We start from the raw sequence: 16,439 nt of genomic DNA on the forward strand, positions 1-16,439 counted from the left end.
ATTCTTCTTCAGCGTTGCTTAGCCATGTTTCTGTAAGCATAATGATATCTGGTATTGATGAGTCATTTGTTATTAATGATTTAAGTTCATCTATTTTTGGTTTAAGACTGCGTATATTTATATAAAGAATCTTGAGTTTATGCATTTTTCTCATTTTTTTCTCCTCTGATTGTTTAGATTTATGTCTGTCTAAATGATCAAGCTCATTGATTTTATTTACATTTTCTTGTCACAGGATGTAATTAGCTTGTGATTCAAATTTATACATTTTATTCAATGTAGTAACCATTTCATACATTGTTCGCTCTTTTAATATTTGCTTTTCATAAAATTTCATTTTTTCGTGATATATTGGTCCTATGAATTTACAGTTTTCATGTAGTTTTGCCAGTTTTCTAATTTCTATATTTAGTTTTAAGGTGTTAAGGAAATCATTCTTATAGACAGAGTAAATATATACTTTTGTATGTTTAAGATTATCTAGTATATAGTATAAATAACTTAGAAATTGAATAGGGGATGTCTCATTTTGTCCCAGTAGTAGTATTACAGTATCTTCCATTGTAAATGTATTTGATTGTGATATAATGTTAGAAGCATAATTTTCTAAGGTAGCTTCTGGATAAATGTTGCTACAGCAGTGAACATTGTTAGATATATTTTGCTCAATGGTTCTCCTGATTTTTTTTCCTCTTTCATCTCCTATTATAAGAATATTCATTTTCTGCATATTATCTTCTTTTTGTATTAAATGTAGATTATTTTCTGTTAGTTTTTTTTCTTTTTTTTTGTGTATTTATCAATTTGTGAAGTATCATTAGTTTCATCATCAGCTGTTGATATTGTATCGTTTGTTTCATTATTTGACTCATCCTTCTTTTTCTTTTTCTTATTACTATTTGTTATTATTTTGTTGGATTTAATTTTTCGATTTGTCATTTTCGGTTCAATATTTTCAACAACCTTTTGATTGTTGATTAATTCATCACGTTCTTCTTTCTTACTTTTTACTAATTCTTCATATTTATCAGTAAGCAATTGTAGTTCTATAGTAAGTGTATTGATCGATTCTTTAACTTTTGAGATTTCTTCCCACATGTTTTTAATATAGTTCATTGATGAATCTGTTATGATTGGTTCCTCGTTTTTATTTTGAGTATGGTTCTTAGTTTCCTTGTTTGATGTCTTCAACTGGTCATCTTCTTCATCAGAATATAGTGCACTTGTATTATATCGTGGATCATGTATTTTACAAATCTCACATTTCCACTGTGCTCGATATATTTTACTCATTTTTTTATAATTTCCAGTGTGGTTCCAGCACATGTCGGATGAAAGTATATATAGCACCTTGCACATTTGAGTGCTTTTCGGGGGCTGATATTTTGTACACATTTGTTACAATTCATATTGATTATGTTTTAAAATTAAAATCTGTGCACAAAAAATTGTTTTAAATTAAAAACGTTTTTTTTTTTTTTTTTAATAATTGAAAAACAATTATTATTTGTTGTACGAAAGGAGATATTAAAGATGATTATTATTTTGTTTTATTTTACAAATTATCGAGAAAAAACTATATTAAACTTAAAAATAAAAATTATTTTATAAGATAATTTAGGTATTAATTTAAAAAATATTATTATCACTTTGTCTATGCTCAATTTATTTGTTTGTTTACTTTGTTTATTTCGCTTATTTCACTCGGGTCGGCTTGTCTCGGCTCGCCTCGGACCTTTTCGGTTCTCCTCGGCGGACGAGTCCAAGTGAAACGTCGAGGGGTGTACCTACTTTCGCACGGCACGTTCGGCTTAGCTCGTATTCTCTCGGTTTCTTTCGGCACTGACACTAAGTTTACGAAGATATTATAAGGAATATATTTAACGTTGTCAATCACTAAAAAAACACAAGAAAAGTACGCAGAAATACAAAATAAATAACACAAAAACTGCGCGACAGGACTAGCCGACCCGGGAAGTACACACTACTTCTTAAATTGAGCAATTTTTCGAAATTTTAAGAACCGTTATGCGAGAGCGTTGTTTTGATCGACCTCGCGTGTTACATGTTGAGCGCTTCACCGTGGCTGACTATGTTTAGAACCTGACCGAAGGTTCTTTCTGCTTGCAGATCGCTGTATAAGCCGGGCTTTAGACCTCCGAGATGAAGTACCTTACCTATAAAAAAGTCACAGTTCGCCACTGGTATCCCCCCCCCCCTCCGAGGGGTGAACGCGTGCGGATTGAAGACGTGGCGTAGCCAGGTGCACGGTCCCTGTATTCGTCTCGAGACGGATCACAAGGTCCTGTCGTTGCTCGCGACGCACCGCGCCGTTTCGGTTCCAGATTCACAACCCGTAACCGGGAACTGCCGATTCGACTACTGGAGCAGTAGTCGAATCGGCGAATTTTTCGTACGCCTAGTAGTCGACCGCGACCCTCCCGGTCTGGGCGCGCGTGCGCGTGCGCGTTGGCAACAAGTATAATACCAGACAACAAAAACACTACCACATTAAAAAAGAAAGGACAAACGTAGGACGGTCAAAAATACTCTGGACTTAAACACAACAATGATTTACCAATTTCTTATATAACCCTAATGGATAAAAAAAATAAATAAAATAAAGATATTAGTAATGTATACATTAAAATGCCCAGTTTTTGTGGTGATTGGGAGAGTAAAAATAAATAACACACCACTGGCTAATAGAGTAGCCCATACCGACAAAACCATTCTATGATTATTAACCACAAAGTTAGCTACAGTTTACGGCAATACAATGGGCCGAATATACTCAGGTCGAAAATTACAAGCGCAAACCGAAACCGTTCTTTATACGTTTATTGTTGAACTAAAAACGAATCCGAAAATTTGGAAACGCTTTTGTTCTATGCAATTTGTGTATTTCATTTAATTTAATTTAATTTTTATTTAATTTTTATTTTATTCAGTTATTTAGAACATCACAGAAAAAAAAGCCAATTCATTCTTAGTACAATAATAAATTACAAATGATAATAGATAGTTATGTTGTGGATATCTATGTAAACATTTATGTTCGCATATATTATTAAAGATACCAACCATTGTAACTGGAACATGATGTAAAAATAATGTAAATGATTGCCCCGACACGGGTTGTGCCCTGTGAGGTGTTCATTTAGAAGAAAACAATTTTTATACGAAATAAATAAAGCTAAAGGGTTCTTCTAGCGAATTATTAATCTGAGCATTTAACTGTAAGAATATGAGAAGAATACTGTGGTATCGTAATAACTGCAGTATTCTTTAAGATATTTTAACTCAATTGATTTCAAAGAACGCTGAAGTTTCTGATATAACTCGCAGATATAATCGTTAGAATACGTGAGTGTTTTCCCAAGAGAAAATAATGTGATTTAACTGCATTCATAACTCAAAACAGCCAAATTTAGACGGCCGTGTACTTCTGAGAGTGCGAATAGCTGTATCCATCTACGATAGAATGGGCAGTATTTTGTGCAGAGAGCACGAACCAAAGAAAATGTTTCAAAATTTAAATACTTAATTAGTGGTGTGGCAAACTTTGCATAGCTTCGCCGGTTGCCGGTACGCAACCAACACCGACAACATGTTTTCCCCGAAAGACGTGGGTGTGAAAGGCATTTAGTTTTTTGTGTACGATATTTTTTTTGCCTGTTGTAGGAAGTACATGTACAACGGGAAAGATTTGAGAAAAATATTGTTTAAGAACACAAGCATCTTAAAAAATATTAACAAAGATAAAACATGGATCATTGTAAATGATTTAATTACATTTTCTGTATCGTTCCATAATTATTTCATATTGCATCGACGGAAAATAGGTATAATAAACAGTTATGAATAATCAATTTGACGGATCGTTCCAAAAGTGCAAGTGATTGCACAATGAAGTGTTGTTGATACATCTTGATCGTAAAATTATGTAATTATGTATGTAAGCATCACGAGAGTGAACAAAAATTGATTGTGAAACTCAGAGGCGCCTCTGAGTCGCTCGCTTGAATGGCTCCTCACTTTTAAACAGTTTTATGTGTTACAATTACTTTATATCACGAATTGTATCGTGTCATCGCGCTAGAATCACGCAAACCTGTTAAGTGCGGCACTCAAATGTTAGCAACTTTTCTCATTTCATACGACTCATTTTCGTCGTTATTATTCACTGAAATGAACGAAATTACTTCAACAAATTCCAACGATGTCGGGACAAAATAAACAATACACATACGCGGGAAACATGTATTTATATTGAGTGCATCATGCGGGTTATGGGTGTTGCGGTGTGGTAGGAGTAGGTAACTCACCTTTGCCTTTAGAAGCAGCGGACGTGGGGGCTTCGGTGGACGTGGCGGCGGGCCGGGGCTTGGCGGCCCCGCGGCCCTTGAATCGGTTGGCGCGAGTGGGAGCGCTGGGCGCGGGCGATGGCGCGGCTGTTGTGGTAGTGGTGGTGGGGGGCTCCGTGGTAGTGGTGGTGGTGGTGGGCTCCTCGGTAGTACTCGCGACCTCCGTGGTGGACATGGCGTCCTCCTCCTCCGTGCTGGCCTCCTCGTCCTCCTCCACGGTGGTGATCTCGTTCTTCAGGTTCTCCCCGGCCAAGATGGCGTACAGCTCCAAGGCGACCTTGTCCATCGCGGCCATGGTAGTATATTCTGTGGTCTCCCTCTCTTGAGAAACTGTCACTGCTTCCTCCTCGGCGCTTTTTTCCTTCTTTTCCTCGTAGTTTTCCTCCGAGGATTGGTCTGCCTTAACTCTGGAGTGGGTGGCATCTGAAGAAACAGTTGACTTTTGCAGTTTTTCAGCTTCCCTGTCCTCGACACTGTTGATTTTTGAACGAACTCCTTTGTTTTGAGCGACAGATACGTCACTGGAGTGTGTGTTGAAACTGGCAGAATCCACCAATTCTAAGCTTGGCCTCCTGAAAATGACAAAAATGTTTACAAAAAGTGCTCCGCGTTTTTGTAAGTTCATATTCAAACTTGTGAAATACAAAAAACTCGAATCCTCATGGACGCAACAATAACTTGAAGGCAATACAGAAAACATTATTTCTCCTGAAAAGTGCAATACGATTTACGTAAACCTTTGTGTTTATTTTACTTCGAGGAAAACGGTATAAAAAATATGCATTGTAAGGATATAATAAATGTATTTTTAAATATTATTTTTTAATTGTAGTTTGTGATAGAGAAATATTAATAGGAAATTTGTTATTATTTTTTGATAGATATAAGTACGTAGTTCTATTGAAATTGGACACACGTAATTTGACGATAAAATAACTAATACGACACTGGAATAATGAAAATATCTGGGTAAATGTACATACTTACTCATAAATGTTGCTAAATAAAATTCAGAAAACAATTGGCATCATAACGCAATTCGTAAGAAAATGTTTTGCAAGAAAGAAATAGTAAATTGTCGACGCTTATCACATACCGTACGTTCGCCCTTGATCTGCTTTTATTGGCCCCGGTGGTTTCTTCCGCGTGATTATCGGATGACTTGGACCGGTGTCGCGAAGCCTTCTCGGAGCTTTCGTCATCACGCTTGTCGTGGGCGCTGGGGGTCGTGTTGCTCCTGGATCTAGGAGGGAATCGTGTATTAGCAGGAAGTCTGAAATATCACGGTAATTCGCAGTCAGTACATCCAGTCTCACTTCTACATACAATTACTGGTGAATTTCACATAACTAATACTTGATTTGCTTTTTGTTCAGCCGTTCTAAAATAACACTAAGTTTTCTTTACCTTTCATCTACGGTGTCGTTTTCACTATTATTAGTAGGAGCCAAGTTCCTGCCTCGATAACGGCTTCGGGAAGATCCGGGAAGGACTTCGTTATTTTCTGGAGTAGCGGTTGTAGACGTTGTTGTCGTCGAGGAAGTACGTTCGATGGAGTTATAACGATTCTTGCTGCGACTGTTAGATGACGTTATTTGGTTAGCAGCTGCGTTGTTTTGGGGACCGTCGTGCGAGTTTAGCACTTGCGTAGCCTCTTCTGAAGAAATGTCGTCTGTTTTTTCAAGTTTAGGGTCTTCCGAATCGTCGTCCGAGTAATAGTAAACATATTCGTACTCGTACTCTTGGCCATTAGGTCCTTTTTTTATGGCAATTTTGGAATGCTGCTTTTGTTCAGAACCTGCCACATCGAGAGGAATCCCAGAGTCAGCGGACACGGCTAACAATCCGCTGTTGATTGAATCCGCTGACCCCAAATTAACGGGTAGGACTTCGAAGGACCTTGGCGTGGAGGGAGCTCCAGTCGTCAGTACTGGCCTTTGGGTGGTGACGTCAAGTTTCTCAACCAGTTTGCCAGAGAGTGACATTGGTTCTAATTCTACGTCCATTTGCGCATTCACTTCCGAGTCCGAAGACGTCTCCGATATTTTGATATTTTCAATCTTGGAAAGAGGTAGATCGATTTCGATTTCAGTCGGTTTTAAAGGCAGAGATGAAGCTTTTTTCTTTAGGTCTTTTTTTATAGCTTTCTTGTCCACTTCGATTTCAATAATACCTTCGCCGCTTTCCCTCTTGACATGAGACTTGGAAAAAGTTTGTCCAGATTTCAAAGCATCTATAAGAGGACTATATTCTGGTTTTGTTTTAATTTTGCTGAATTTGTCGGTTTTTTCTTCAGTATCTCGGCTTACGTGATGTGAAGGAAGTTTTTCAGGAATTTTGTGGGATGTTTCGAATTCGAGTTGTCTCCCCTCTTCCTTGGGTTGCCTCACGGGATGCGGTTGGCCACCCGATACGAACACATACTCCTCGCCGCTTCTTGGTTCGGTGATGATTTCAACCTCAGCTTTGCAAGCAACCACCAAACATAGCGTCGAGAGCCTGAAACCAAATAAATTAGGACATCATTAACAAATGTTCGCTTAGAAACCAATTCTAAAGTTTTTGCCCAACAAGACCGTATTGTGATAAGAATCTATAAGAATTCGCGTCATCACTGTCTCTCGCAAAGTAAACACGCATATTTTAAGAAAGTGTACTTCGATGGAATGGTGTTTGAGAAATCTTAAGTTTATATTTGTACACAAGACGCACATAATATTATGTTTTAACCAACTTTCATTATATTTGAAAACGGTTAAATATAAACAGAAAATGTTTGTAGAAGACTTAAGTTGTAATTATTGAATAAATAATTACACTTGAATGATAATAACTATACACATTAGATGATAACAAAATGTTAAATTAGTTTTATTATGTAATTGGTAATATACGGTAAATTGAATCGTAGTAAAATTACCTTAAAAATAATACATTTATTTTTCAGGAACACGACTTGGCAATACTGGAGGTAAACGGAATAGTTATTATTTTCAAGGCCATGGGCAAGTCGGAAAATTTAGATTCTAATGATCAAGGTGAACATACTATTGCGTGTGTTTTTATGACATTAATTATAGGAAAGTTACAGTGATGCTTATTCAATTAAATATTTACTGTTAAATATGAATAAACTACATGTTTTCTTCCTTTTTCTATTTGTCTCTTTCTAATAAAAATTCCCAAGCCTGCATTGAAAAGTAAAAGTTTACTTATGAAAAAATGTAAAATTGTCATTGTCATTTCACTTGATTTGTTATTAGTTATCGTAAAGATTTGAAGTTTGATTCACATGTAAACTATAAAAATGCTTATTTTTATATAATCGTTCGAGAATAAAGCGATTCTTTAAATACTTAAATCATCCTCTTCTGTTTTTATATTTTTGTGCAACCATTGTGGTAAAGGTGTAAAGTGGGGTTTGCGTGTTAGTGTAATTTATGTCTTAACGAAGAGACGGGTACGTCTCGAAATCAGTAGACACGTAAATGTCGGCAAATGGTAATATACAACTATTGCCTATTATTTACGTCATTTTTTTACCACAAAGTTAATGCTTATATATTAATATTATTTTTTTCTTTGATTTATTATTGTAAAATTCCTTAAATGCAGTTGAAATAAATATATTTGCTAAAACATGTCAAGTCTGATTAAAAATATAAAAAAAACAAAAAACCTCTTAATTGTATAATCATATTCCACGATAAAAATACTAATTTGAGAAGGTTGTAAAATACCTAGTTTTTTTATTAGTTTGCTTAATACTATTGAGAAAATTACCGACGACCTCGTCATTGTGAGGTCATATTATTGCTACCAAATGCAATGAAAAACTTTACATTATAAATATTGCATAAACGGGTTCACAATATAAAACATTATGTGAAAATATTGCCTCATATATTTAATCAAAATACAGATTGGAAAATGATTTTAAACCTTTTGATAAATTCACAAAAACTGAATGAGAAAAAAACTTGTAAATATTTCAATAGAAATAGAAAGCCCTTTCGAGGAGTAACCAGAATTTTTCGTTTCTTTTTTCTCTATGACTATCATTATTCCCTCTTAGAAACAATATTCATTATCTTTTTTTCAACAAGGTGAAATGATGTGGTTTTGTTGACGCTAACGTTTAATCAATTATCTTAAAAAATATATCTGAAACCGATAAACGGTAATGCTAACAGTTAACCGATTATTTTCACGATTATTTAGGCTTTTACTGATTATTAGACGGTCAATCGGTTATAGTAATATGTATATTATTAGAAATGTGTGCTTCACACACTTATATTCGTTTTTATATGACAGGTCTTGGCGGCGGCATTGGCTATGTATTTATATTATTTATTCTTTAACAATTTTCGTATTTATTTTTTAAAATAAAAACTAATATTCCTTATCGTGCCAAGGGAAACATTTTACGCCATTTTACTCTGAAGCTCATATTTCTTTTATTTTTGATTACCATACGGTATTTTTTTAACCATATTCTTGTCTTAATTGCGATAAATGATAATCAAAAAAATCCATCTAATTTAATCTCATTATAGAATTCAAATCATTTATTATAAACTCGTATATCATTTACATATGTTTTTACTTTTTGTACATTACAAACCGAAAATGAGGAAGTTCAGTGCTACGGGAAATTTGATATGAAAATGGATTTTTTTGCACGTCGAAGTTTTCCGAAAATGTTTGAAATAATTAAAAATTAAAATTAAATAAAAATAAACGACTTTCAATTATGTCACAAGCTTATTAAAATCAACTAGTTATTGAGTGTTATGGTAGATTTCCGGTTTCCGGGAATTCAACCCACTAATTATGACAACTCACTGAAAAAAACTGGTGACGTCACGCGCGGTTTCATTAAAAAAATACAAAACTGTTTGAAAATGTAGCGATGATAATATTAGAAATAAATTGAAAAAAAAAAAGATATTTGGCTTAGTTTGATATTCTAAGTCTATTAACAAATAAAACAATATAAAAAAACCACTGAACTTCCTCAATGATCTGTGGTTAGATTCCCACTCTACCCCAACTTGATTTCCATTTTCTGATAGTGAGTTATTTACAACTCGTTGAAAATGGCCCTCAAAATGAGATATTGTGTAAATCAAAAGAACGCAAATATTTTTTTTTTCAATAAGTCTGTGTTTAAAAATGAATAAACTAGCAATCCGATGCTAGTCTATAAAATAAATAAGTAAATTAAATGAGAGGAGTGTAAGGAAGAGGAAAGAAATGTTTCTTCAGAAGTAATTTTAACAAAATATCTTGGCATCTCTTTCCGAGTAGTTCATGAATTCGTAAATAAGTAGGAATTATGGATGGTGATCGAGGGGGTGCTTTAAGAATATGTGAGAGGTAAATAAGCCACGATTTGATAAGCGTTGACACTTTTCATGGAGATAGGAGATAAAGAGGAGCTTTAGGACTATGGAGTACAGTGAACATAAGTTTGAAGGTGTGATAATCTCCTCGCTCGCGCTCTGGCGCTGCGCCGTCTGATTTTGAGCCATGTCAGTTTTCTTATAATAATCGGATATGTGAGAATGCGATGATACATTTATTCAAATAGTTTATAAATCCAATCTTATGGTATAATAAAATAATTCGCAAATTAGCACTATTAGATTTGAAGAGAATCCGCTAATGGTCAATAATTATCATTAGCATCATGACATACAAATGCATCCGTTGTAGCAGAAAAGTAAAGAAAAATTGTCTTCAGTAAGTATTTACAGCAACAGCCGGTAAATACATTTTAACAATTTAAAGCACTTGTTTTTTTCCTGGCACATTTATATTTCTATTATGTTTTTTTACTATTCGACAGTTAAAATAATTAAAAGAATAAGATGAAGAATTGTTTAAATTGATATGGGTTAGTTATTTCATTTTTTTATTTACATTATTTTTTATCCCAGTCTAATTTGAAATGGTCAATTCGTTTTTTTAATTAACTTATTGATTCTTTGAGTTGCGAAGCATTTATATTATGTTAAAAAAAACTCGTTCAAGCTTTGGTGAAACCATGTAAAAATACGGAGTTGTAAGTATTTTAACACTTTGAATACATTTTCATCATACTCGTAAGCATTAGTCCCACACTATTTTTATTTAAGAAGATAAACCTTTGTAATGTGATTTTGTATAATCAAATAATGAAAAGTAAAATGAATTAGTTTTATCTGAGTTAATTTAAAAATTAAAATGTTTCCACGACCAATTGCGCACAATATGCGTCATATGCTGTGGCTTATTTCTGTCATTTATTTTTTAATGATGTTTGTATGCACTCTTTTCGTCTTTACGTGACTTTAGTCCCCTGAAGTTTTGGCTTGTGTCCTCATAACTTAAACCAAATTGATTTAGGCAAATAAAAAAATAGTAAATCAGAATGTATTAAGAGAACTGCTGGTAACTGGATACAAAAAGCGCAAGACAGAAACGTATGAACGAATACGAGTAGGAGATGGGGCTTATGTCCAGAAGTGAACAGAAATTGTCGTATGATGATAAGATCGAAATTAGTTGATAGCCTAAATTATAAACATAATTCAACATAAATGAAGAATATTTTATGGAAACTTAAAATATATATAAATATATATATATTTAAAGATGCATTTTTGTCATCTTGTTCCGGTTATTTATTGCTTTACTTCTATGCATACAGAGATTTTTTCTTAGAATGTATATATTGCAAAACAGTTATTTTTCACGGGTCTCGGTCTGTTCCTTCATAATATATTTTTAACTAAGGGCTTCAGAAAGTCAATGCATCTTTCCGCAGTGGCTTCATTTTTTATTACTTCCTCTGGATTTTCAAAAACTTAGCTGTATTTATTTTTCTTTATGAAATTATATGATATTTCTTGCATTATTTTTTTAATGTATTACTTGGGAATATGGTAATGGGTAGGGAGAGTTCTCATTTTGGAAGCCCTTTTCGCTAATTCATCGGCTCGCTCATTTTCCAGGTAACCATCGTGCGCTTTAATCTACGTCATTGCAATTTCGTTTTTTACTTGTTCGGTATTTTTTCCTGTAAGCTTTTTTATTTCATAGATTATTGAATGTGTAGACTTTGGATCATTCCATCCTTGTAAGCTTGACATGCTGTCCCGTGTAGCGTAATTTTAGAATTTTTGCCATTTTTTAGTGTCCACTTCGTGGCTTCTCTTATAGCCACTAGTTCACTTTGGAAGACAGTACACTCATTTGCCAATTTTATTTGTCTTTTAGCAGTTTGTTTCAACTTTATTTAAAAAAATATATAAATGCTGCTCCAACTCGTCCTTCTATTTTGCCGCCATCGGTAAGGATATTTATTTATTTATTTACAAATCGCTTGTGATGTCTGCATCAAAAAATATATTTTTTTTAATAGCAGTGACTGGGTGTCGTAGATCTTTATAATCTATGCATCTTTCTACATATCCGTACCGTTTTGCATGGTATATTTTGGATTTTTCAGTTATTGCAATATCTAAGGGTGTACATTTAAATTTCTAATAACAACGATTAAAAAAAACAAGCCTCTTTGAAATTTATTGCAACAAAGAGGGAAAACGTTTTTGTGAAGGGAATATCGAAGTCTAGGTATTTACATGACCTATGACCTGTCATTGGCTAGTTAATATAAATATGTATTTTTTCGTTTATTTATTTATTTGTTATTATTTTCTTACATTGCATAGCATACAAACATAACATAAAACACAATATGAAAAAAAAACCCACATGGGCGTAGCCTGTGCGTGGGTATACGTAAATCAGTTTTACGTCACAGCACGTACCTATACAATAAAAATTACACCGCATAAATATTCAAATATAAGAATCAAGAAATAATCTTAAAAGGACAAATGGAAACTCAATGTCTCCCAAACTCTAAGAACTTCTTTTAATTAATTTATAAAGACTTTACTATTTAAAATCAGTAAACGATATATAGTGATGGTTGAATATATTTTTTCGTTGTAATATTAATATTATTGTCAATATCTGGGTTAAGAAATATTGTGATATTTCCCCACATCTCCTCATCTCTTTCGTCTGTTTACTTTTGTGAAGTAAAAGAGCTGAAACCTTTATTAAAGTGTGTGTATAAAGACAAGTCTCTTTGTGACAAACACTTACGTCCATCCTAACAAACGTGTTTATAATACGATTGTCCTTTGTATAACAAGTAGATACTAAGCTGTTATTCTATTCATGAAAGCGTGCACTTGGAATAATGTAAAGGTAACTTACATTATTTATGTTAGAATTGTTAAGGCATGTAAAAATACTATTATACCATGCCTGAAATAGCTCATCATCAGAACATTTTCATTGAGAACTTCACCATATGCCTGCATAAGTTTACAAAGATGTCAGAGGCTACGTGATTAGACTGCAAGTTCTAAAGTGAATCATTTGCGATGCACTTTCAAAGCTTTCCTGAATAACAATAGCGATATAAGGAAAGTTAATGTGCCTACCGAATAGAATGAAAAAATTCCTTTATTTGAAGTCTACGGTATGAATGGCTGATTAACGTCGTTCGTGGGTTATGGCTTGGCGTGTTTAGTGAATTAATTACCTACACCTAGTGTTCATAATACCTTCTCATTATCGAATGGGGAGCATTGAACTGACATAGGAAAAGAATCTTAGTAATAATGTCACACGTTTTACACACGCAAGCGCGGGTAGAATTTGCATAAAAACACATTTTTAAATTCATTATTCAACAAATAGTTTTTTTAAGAAAAACGTATTTAAAAACAAATGGGGAGGTTTACTGGAAAAGATAATTAGGCTAATAGAATAGATTACCTTTCTACATATTTAAGGATGCATTCAGGTACATGTAAGGTATAAAAAGATGTAATATATTTTGTACATGCAAACATTTTAAGTAACTCATACGCGGTAGTTTGTAAGTACCTACGTACCACTTTACCTACTACTAGCGGACCCGACAGACGTTGTCCTGCCCGAACGTTGGCTTTCCTGCTATTAGCTTGGAAAAAGACTTTTCATTGATAAGTAGGTACCTAGGTACTTGTTTATGATTGAATTCCAAAACTAAAAATATTAATATTCAAATATTGAATTTAAGTAGGTACCTAGGTATTTGTTTATGGTTGAGTACTTTTTTCCCCTTTATTAGGGCCTTCTACCAAAACATGATAACATCCAAAACATAAAATAATTCGTTTAAAAAAATATTAAATTCTTTTAGCAAATGTCAAACTCGGGAGGAGTTTAGAAGGAGTTCAGTGACATCACACGTACAGAAGAATTATATATTTAAAGATTATTTTTAATTAAAAGAGATACATGAATAAAACCAAAATGAAAAAGTCATAATCATCATGATTTTCATAGTCGCACCTAGTGGTGCATAGGGAACTGAACTAGTCTTCCAAGGAACTATTAAATATTGAAGCACCTTTAAAATCAATATTTCACGTCCACCCGACCTCAAGCATGGTAGGCGAACGCACCAACCACTACACTATGTTAAGGACTTATATCGGTTCAATTTCCTTTTTCTGAAATTTGACCTGAAAGTAGCCTTTGAGTCGAAAGCACTCGTCCAGGGTTCTAGATCTGTTTTACACTCTGAACTTTATTTTCATCCGTCTGGACACAAAAAAAGATATAAGAGTATTTGACTTTTAATAAGTTCTATTATACTTTGAACTTATAATAAAATCATTATTATAGGCAATACATATTGACTGTAATGGAACCAACTATAGACTAGAAGCTAGAGTTGATTTTAAGACTATTTTTCACTGTAACACATTTCTATGGACTATTCAAGCGCATGCAATTCGTTTTTTACAGTAGGTCTGTAGTAATGTACTCGTATGTAGGTGAATTTTTAAGTAGGTAAGCCATGTTGATTGCATTCCGAGTTGAATAGTAATATATTTTTTTGTAAATTCATGTAAAAATCTAATTTTAATTCGTCCTCCAAATTAATCATTCTAATATACAATTTTGCTTTGTCCATAGATACTCTAAGCATGTAGGAATAATGCATCTTAGACAATTGTATAATTTCCATTGTTAGCGGAATAACTCTTAGTAAATTCTTTTGGCAGAGTTTGGCAGTCTCCGTGGTGAAATAGATAAAACGCTTACCTCGCGAGCGGAGGGTTCTGAATTATATTCCTTATGAGACTACCAAAAAAAAAAATGTGGTTATTCTCTATTTTTTATTTTCGTCTGTCTTGATGGTTTTTTTTTAATCCGCCATAATTATGTACAACGCAAGTTTAGAAAGTAAGTGTACTAGATTTGTATATTTTTTAGAAAAAGTGTATTTGAAAAGTGTAAAAAGATACATTTGATGACTATTTTTCGAAGAAGAACTCTCCGGCTTGCTACTTCCCCCTCTTTAGAATCTCTTTCTACCCCCGCTCGTCGGCTGAAAATTTAATCTACCCATGTATGCCTTCAGGGAGGTGGAAATATGGTTATCTGAAGGCGCCAGGTCAAGGGAATACTATTAAAGTCAGGGGAATACGGGGGTGGTTCAAAATATCAAAAGAGTCCACAAACGCCTTGGTTGCCAAGGCTGTGTGACGATAAAGAAACTTGTGTCACGGCTCACTACATGCATTGAACGGGATGGTGATTGTGTGAAAAAATAGTCAACAAGTATGTCAACAATATGCTGTTTTTTTTTGAAATACACTTTTCTAAAAAAATACAAAAATCTAATACACATACTTTCTAAACATGCCTAAATAAATGCCATGCATAAATTAATTGAATAAGAACTTTTATTTTGTTATTTTTATACGCATAGCACCTTTAAAGGTCGCGTATCTCTATAGATTTAGTACATTGATTTACGAAGTAATAAAAAGTATGTTTTTTAATGTTTAAGAAATTTTTGCGTTCTAATGATTTACCCAAACATTTCAATTTTGAGACCATTTTTTTAGTCGTTAAATAACCGTGTTAGAAAACGGGAAACAAGTTATGGTAGAGCGGGATTTGAACCTCGGACCTCCTAATTCAAAGTCCACGATATTAGCCACGGGACCACAACCCATCTCCAAATTTAATTTAATTATGATTTATTCCTAATATTATTAATTACCCATGTTATTTTAGTTGATTTTTATCCACATAATTATTAATGAGTATTTATGTAATTTTTATTCCAGACCACTGGCAACTCGAAATCGACCCCTGCCTCTAAAGTTCCATTAATATAATATGTAGACCACTTCGGGAAATAGTGATGCGATGTTGGCATTTGAAGATAATAATGGTGTGGCGTTCTTTCGGAAAGAACGTGATGACATATGTGTTTGTTTATTCAAAACAAAGATATTTCCTTTCTGCATGGGCATCTTGTATTGTAATTTGGAATTCTCTCCGCAGACGTGAAGAATATTCCACGCACAAATTATCGATGAATCTTTCGATTTAGACCTTGGGTTGTAAAAAAGTACAAGGAACTGCGGAACAAAACAAAAAATACATGGAATCTCAGCTCAATGATTTATTTCCCAGAAAAGATTACCTCTACTCGCAATCGATTGGCAAATAAGTATTTTTATTAATGAAGAATATTGTTTTCTCGAAAATGTACGAAAAAAGTAAATACAAATTAACTAATTTGAGCGTCAGCCTCGTGCTTTGTCGGCCTCGTGTTGTAATGGTCAGCGCGTTTACCTACATGCAAGAGGTCTCGGGTTCGATTCCCGATAATATGAAATTTTTTTTTAAAAGGGTGTTTTCAAAATAAAATATTTCATAGTCCCTGGACTAGTATCTGAAGCGTAAAACTGATCACCCTACCTTCGTATAACAAAATTGATCAAGATACGCTGCGATTGGTGTACCAATCCAGTGCCCTATGCACCATTAGGTGCGGAAAAATAATGTTGATGATTATGACTTTGAACTTGTTGCTGTCACTAGTTCTTCCGAATCAACCAATGACAGAGTGTTGTGATAGATTTCAGTAATTTAAAAATCACAATTCTTCAACAAGTCATAGCGCTGATAAAACGATATTTAAAAATACCTACA

The 16,439-nt window shown here is 33.8% G+C and overlaps 1 protein-coding gene across 2 annotated transcripts in view; it reads right to left on the reverse strand.

Moving 5' to 3' along the window:
- Positions 1 to 16,439, reverse strand: part of LOC148276566 (uncharacterized) — an 80,293-nt gene that overhangs the window by 19,482 nt on the left and 44,372 nt on the right. Inside the window, exons 2-4 of one of the 2 annotated variants that reach the window (XM_088234074.1) lie at positions 5,775 to 6,866; positions 5,464 to 5,610; positions 4,329 to 4,939 (exon numbers count right to left, since the gene is read on the reverse strand). In XM_088234074.1, coding sequence (XP_088090200.1) covers positions 4,329 to 4,939; positions 5,464 to 5,610; positions 5,775 to 6,866 — 1,850 coding nt within the window. Of the gene's footprint in view, positions 1 to 4,328; positions 4,940 to 5,463; positions 5,641 to 5,774; positions 6,867 to 16,439 lie in introns of both variants that reach the window. The other variant, XM_088234073.1, reaches the window with a different exon arrangement.

This window comes from Micrasema longulum, unplaced genomic scaffold (assembly GCF_059751315.1).
Source record: "Micrasema longulum isolate JH-2025_06_02 unplaced genomic scaffold, ASM5975131v1 h1tg001192l, whole genome shotgun sequence".
Taxonomy (NCBI): Eukaryota; Metazoa; Arthropoda; class Insecta; order Trichoptera; family Brachycentridae; genus Micrasema; species Micrasema longulum.